Below are 6,777 nucleotides of genomic sequence, written 5' to 3'. Positions count from 1 at the left end.
AGAACTTCTTTACTGAGCATTGGAGTAGGTTGCCCAGAGAGGCTGTGGAGTCTCAGTCCCTGGGGATATTCAAGATCCATATGGACACAATCCTAAGCAGTGTGCTCTAGGTGACCCTGCCTGATGGTGCATTAGATGACCCCCAGCGGTCCCTTCCAACCTCAAGCACCCATGACTCCTTGAATACTGCTCACTAGAAATGACTCATGACATGGAAAACACCAACATTTAAACAGCACTTGCAGAACCTGCAATTAGAACACAAGGACAGCACTTACACCAAGTAGCATTGCTCTGGCAGTCAGAGACTAGATATAACCCCTAGTGCAATTTTACAGAATGAATCTGAAGTTTAAAATTAAACTATAATAAATAATTTAAATCATAGCTGCTACCAATTTTGCAAGTCTTCCCTTCCTATGGTATATATGAAAACAAGACTTCCTTCTGTGTAAGTTGAAGAATGAAGAACTGCTTTTTTTTTACTTTAATAAAAAACACAGTGTTTGAAGTTACACTTATAAACATCAAAATGTAAATGTACATAAATCAGACTGAACAGTTGTTCCTAGGTAACTGTGTAAAGGCTTTAAAAATAGTTTGTCACTTTACAGCATTTTTGAAAAGGACATCCCTTCAAAGGAATATATGTCAACAAGTACAGGTAGGAAGAATACAATTGTGGGGACCACAGTGAACACGATATAGCCACCTGAGCTACTACAAAGGAGCGCAGGCCTTGGGTTCAAATCCCCAGCAAGATCTCCTCTTTCCCAGCAAAAAAGCAGGTTTATGTATTATGGCATACACAATGAAGAGGATCTAAAAGCATGTTTCTGTCGTTAGTATGAGCCTTCTTTGAAGGATTCTGATAGATCTTGATTGGCAGCATCGTACTGAGCAATGAAATTTTTGAGTTCTTCTATACACCGTTCACCTATTTCATGCAAATTCTGCCTCAGGGCAAACTGAATGGAATTCTCCAATGACGGATCTTTATCAATTAGCATCTTCACTACCATGCCAAAGGTTTCACAGTCTTGTCGGTAGATCTGGAAAGAACACATTTTAGAAAAGAATTAAATGGAACACTCTTTACATTAGCACACCAACAGCCCTCACTGAGTTAGGTGCTACTGCAGACACAAACCAAACAAAGAATACTGGAGTTAACAGGAGTCTCAACTGTAAGATGTATTTGCTTTTTCTCTTATGACGCGCACTAATACAAATTTAAGTAGTTCAGAACTATTTGGATACAAGAAATCACTCTTCTTGGAAAAAATGCCTTAAAAAGAAAAATGAAGTTCCTCTTGCAGCAATATTTAATACATAACGGCAGAATGAAGTGCAAATGCTTAACCAGATTTTCACTGCAAATATGGATAAAATTAATCGTGGCGTGTCTAGCAATCCCAGTCTTCATACAAAGCATCAGTAACTTAGATTGTAATCTTTCCTTATACTTTAAACACAAGTTGTGTTTAAATAATTTCACCAAATTACGTTTGTTTGGTGGATATTTGTTTCTCGTAGAAGTTATTGACAAATATGATTTTCATTACTTTGACTGCATTGGTGATTCAACCACTAAGGATAAGAGCAATCCTGGCAGTGGTTTATGTGAACCCATCTGATCTTACACTGCAGGGAACAAGAGTTGTGAGTCAGTTATGTACCGCAGTTGAGGAGAAGTAACTTCTCATTATCACTGCAATTGTTTTTCAGACAAACATCCAAGATGCTTTTAGGTGGTTTTCAAAGTGAGTCCTCCCAACTTTATTGTACTACTCCCAGATTCCAGCTAAGGTTATTAATCTAAAAACCCACCAAAAAAGGAACTTGTCAAAGTCTTCCAGCTGCCATATGCAGTTCTTTCTCACACCTCTTTGGCCAATTTCCATTTAGAAAATACACTGGTTTTCTGAGTGCAGATAAGTAACTTTTATAACGCTGTGCTTTCTGTGTGGGGGCGGGAGGGGGGCTAAAATGTTGATATACCTCAAAGTGTGATTATCTTTTAGCATTGGGTTCTTGTGTTAGAACTTGTTTTTTACAGAGATGTGTGACCTTTTCCTTCCACGTTTATCCATATTGCAGACCCACAAATGATACAATTGTATATACGCAATTTCCCACTAGTAAAAAAGAAGGAAAAAGACAAAAGAGCTCTCCCCCAACCAAACACCACCACACAGTTTTATTCATAAGGACCCGTCCAAGGGCAGCTCAAGCATATTCATTCCAGAGGAATAGTAAAGCAAACAAATGAACAAACATTCTGCCCACAAACTGTTCTCAGAAACACGATGATTTGACGTGATAGCCTTAACAATGACAGTTCTCAAGTGTTTAATGGTATTTTCTGTACCAACAGTAAGACCCACTTTTCAAACGCTGGTTGGCAAATAAAAGAAAACCTTTCGAAAGAAACTAATTTTCAATGGAGATTAAGAAGCCAAAAAGAGGACTGCAGTCCAAAACAAACCACAGCTAAACATCTTAAGTGTGGAAACGGTGCGCACATGGCATTCTTTCTGAGGGGTTTGTTTCCTCCTTTGTATGCTTTGTTCTTTGGTAGTAAAATATCAGCACAAACCCCAGACTCTCAGAGTTCACGTTCCACAGCAAGTAAACCAAGATACATGCTAAGAGAACTTCAAACGGAGTAAATTTGGGTTGCTTTTTCTCTGACTCTTTCCAAGGAAAAAGCTCAGGAAGAATTGCTGTCTCTGATTAGCCATATGACAGACAGATGGTATTTCACTCTGGATAACTCATGCCTTTCATGTACTTGCAGCACGCTTCCTAGCACCTTCACAGAATGATTGCTGAAAGGTTTTTTTCTCCCCAGAGCCATTATGTTTGGGGGGAAATAGTTAAAAACCACCTTTTTTCTCCTCTTCATTTTTTTCCTTATTGCAAGTCTATTTGTCCTAGTCTATCACCTTTGAAGTGGTCAGAACAAGGATGTGTGAATGATCTTCCACAGGTAAACGAACCTGGTAACTGTCAGTCTTCAGAGGATGCTGTGCAACACTGGCATGAATGAAACCCTGACGCTAATAGAGAACACAGACACATCAGCCCGTCTTCTGCACCAGAAGGCACCCATAGCTACAGCTGAAGGAAATGCTCTACTTTTAATTGGCCTTCAAATTAATAGCAAACTGTGCTATCTGCTATTTCTCTCGCACACCACAAAGAACTAACCCAGATGAAATTCTCTGACCCTTAGCATATAAATATTAGCTCAGTCTAAGCACATCTGTCCTTAAAACTTTCCCAAAAGAAGGCATGGAAGAGAATCAGGAGAGCTGATTCTCTGTCAGAAGAAAATACGCTGTCACTGTGTCTGGAGTCAGAAGTCACTTTTTGCTGTCACAACAATCTGGAAACCAACCGCCTTCACGTATAAGACGAATGCTTTCAATTCTTTGTGACAAAAGACTTTAAAAATAATAAAACAGAACTGACCTAAAACAGGGGAAGAGGGCGGAGGTGGGGCAGGAAGGCAGCTCTAACAACAGAAAACAAAGGAAACGGCTCAGCTCCTCTAACAATAATTGAGCAATTTTCCCTCTACAAGCTTTCTACCCCAGCTGCAATTTCTAATCCTCCCCGTGCAATCTGCCTCCTTCTCAATTGTGCTGATAAACCTATTTGTATAGCTGCGACATAAATTGCATCATTGAGATGATCCCTTTTTAAATGACTTCCCCCCCAATTAATGTGATTCAGTGATTCAATTCTAAAACCAGATGCATCAGCACAACTGAAAGAACTGCAAGCCACAGTTGCGAAGTGGTAATAACTTCATAAACCAGTTTGTCTCTGAAGTCAGTGCACAACTACCAGCTCTCAGAGAGAAGTTACTATGCTTTGCATAAGGCAGTAAGGATTATAAATACAATAATATCAATTACAGAAGATATTAGCAGCTCAATGGTACAATCAGCTACGTTTAAAGATGGTGTAAGCACTCAAAGTTCTTGTACAAGAGGATGGTGGCACGGCATACTAAAATCCACCCTCTTCACGGAAGAGAGAAGAAAGATGTTTCTGGAAAATAAGCCGAGAATGTAACATTTGAGGAAGAAAGAAAACTGCAGAAAAGACCCCAACCAAGCACACCAGCTCTCTGCAGGAGAAGAATATTTAAAGAACTTGTGACCCAACAAAGTTTGAAATTAACCCTACATTTAAAATTCCAGCTGATATTGATTTTGAGCTCAGACTATGGAAAGCTTATCTGTAAACATCTGGAACTAAAAGCTGAAAACGGTTCCATGTGTGGGGAAAGAAGAAACATTTTTATATTGAAAACCAAGAAAGGGAATGATACCAACGACATGATTATTCTGTCTGATATATACGCCAGTTAATCCTGAAAACAGCTAAAGCCATGGGGTGAGCATTTACCAAGGCCCTGGCATACTTTTATTCTCTGACCTAAGCTACAGCATCAGCATAATGGAAAGAACGTGTAACACTTTCGTAAGCAGATGAAGGAGAAACAGAAACAGCTGTTCTATCCCCAAATATATAAATGCATTTATATTTATTTTATATACACACACACTATATATAGTCTTGATTTTCCTGAGAATGAAGTATATAGGCAGAATTCAAGTTCTCTTTGAAGAGTTTTCCAAAGTCAGCACATCTGGCATCTGTGAGGTCAGAGGATCCCAAATATGCCTACTTTTATATTATTCTCATGTTATTTTAGCTCTTTTATTTTTACATGATAATAGCATAGAGGCTCTAGCTTAGATCAACCCTTCACATGCCAGTCTCTGTATAGCACTTAGGCCCTGTCTATTCGAGTCTAATGTTGTGGTGCACCTGCAACACGTTAGTGAACACTCCTTATATATTTGGGAAAACTACACCAAAATTTGCACTTAGATCTATTTAAATACAGATCTAGCTAAAGCGATGGAGATGTTGGTCTCCAAGGTCGGAGGTGATTAAGCCCTAGAACTTGCCAGGCAGAATGAAACTTTGGAGAATTCCTTAATTCTTAATTCTGTGCAAAGTTTCACAATTAACCTCAAAGTACCATCAACAGTGACTTAAACTGATTATAGTGTATGACACCGACGTGACGGAGATGAAGGATACCACACATTCTCTTCTTCCAGCTCAGCTCTGGGGCATTAACCTCTGATGGAGAAGAGGGGCAGAAGCAAGCTCATGCGGACTGCTCAGGTCTTAGACTGCTATATACCTTCTGCAATGATAATGCAAAAATGGTCCTAACTTAAATCAAGGAAAACATACTGAATGTCTCAGATGATGGGTGGAAAACACTATCACCAAATCTTTGTTGTAAATCTTAACTCGGCATGGATGACATTATACCTAATTTGATGAGATGTCTACTGTTCACTGACAAAGTCCGCATCAGTTCCTTTCGCTGCTTAGTACAGCTCCATCTTCTTCTCCCAAACTTTTCTGGACCTGCCTGTGTATTTTGCCCAGCAGAGCTGCTGGACAACATAAATTGCTATGAGAAAACCCCCAAGGAACTTAAGATGTCCTCCCCTGCAAGTGACTACAGTCTGCAGAAGAGTCAGAAACTTTGTTATCTTGGTCTCAAAGTCTTGCATATCTGGCCAAAAAGCAGCTTCATTTCAACCGCAAGAGTAGACACAACATTCAAAGGAGATGAGGCCAGAAAAAACCAGAGATAATAAAATGGAGATATTTGCAACCTTCATTTCAACCCATGCACCAAACTTTCCCTGCTTAGCTCTACAGTCTGTGCAAAGAAAGGCTTTTTAACTTCTGAAGGTGAATCAGGACAGCTAGAACTACAGCTTCTACTCTAAACAGCCTTTGAAGAAGATGGAAACCAGAAAGAAGCTCCCTGGTAACTGAAAAGACCTCCAGAAAACCTGGTCCAACCAGGCTACGAGTTAGCCTCTACCTGCCATGTCCACAGCTGGTAGAAAGTACAAATGAGTAGCAAGTGGAAGATGAGAGTTGTGGTCAATGGTGCAGAATCTAGCTAGATGTCTGTGACTAGTGGAGTGCCTCAGGGGTCGGTGCTGGGACCAGTGCTGTTTAATATTTTCATCAACGACCTGGATGAGGGAACCGAGTGTGCTCTCAGCAAGTTCACTGATGACACTAAACTGGGAGGAGTGGCTGACACACCAGAAGGCTGTGCTGCCATTCAGCGAGACCTGGACAGGCTGGAGAGTTGGGCGGGGAGAAATTTGATGAAATTCAACAAGGGCAAGTGTAGAGTCTTGCATCTGGGGAAGAACAACCCCATGTACCAGTACAGGTTGGGGACTGACCTGCTGGAAAGCAGTGAAGGGGAAAGGGACCTGGGGGTCCTGGTGGATAGGAGGATGAACATGAGCCAGCAATGTGCCCTTGTGGCCAAGAAGGCAAATGGCATCCTGGGGCGCATTAGAAAGGGTGTGGTTAGTAAGTCAAGAGAGGTTCTCCTCCCCCTCTCTTCTGCCTTGCTTAGGCCACATCTGGAATATTGCATCCAGTTCTGGGCCCCTCAGTTCAAGAAGGACAGGGAACTGCTTGAAAGAGTCCAGCGCAGAGCCACAAAGATGATTAAGGGAGTGGAACACCTCCCTTATGAGGAGAGGCTGAAGGAGCTGGGTCTCTTCAGCTTGGAGAAGAGGAGACTGAGGGGTGACCTCATCAGTGTTTACAAATATGTAACGGGTGGGTGTCATGATGATGGAGCTAGGCTTTTTTCAGTGATATCCAGTGATAGGACAAGGGGCAATGGGTGTAAACTGG

At 41.0% G+C, this 6,777-nt stretch overlaps 1 protein-coding gene across 2 annotated transcripts in view; it reads right to left on the bottom strand.

The window, feature by feature from the left end:
- Positions 1-227: 227 nt before the first annotated feature.
- PPHLN1 (periphilin 1) overlaps positions 228-6,777 on the bottom strand; it is a 70,777-nt gene continuing 64,227 nt past the window's right edge. For both annotated transcript variants that reach the window (XM_061361181.1, XM_061361182.1), the window contains exon 10: positions 228-1,052. In XM_061361181.1, coding sequence (XP_061217165.1) covers positions 843-1,052 — 210 coding nt within the window. In that variant the 3' untranslated portion in view covers positions 228-842. The remainder of the gene's footprint in view (positions 1,053-6,777) is intronic.

Source organism: Neopsephotus bourkii, unplaced genomic scaffold (genome assembly GCF_033783945.1).
Source record: "Neopsephotus bourkii isolate Nb327-2 ecotype Australia unplaced genomic scaffold, CSIRO-AGI_Nbou_v1 NB_1053, whole genome shotgun sequence".
Taxonomy (NCBI): Eukaryota; Metazoa; Chordata; class Aves; order Psittaciformes; family Psittacidae; genus Neopsephotus; species Neopsephotus bourkii.
Note: the sequence above shows the minus strand (reverse complement) of the source record. Positions and strands in the feature narration are given on the sequence as shown.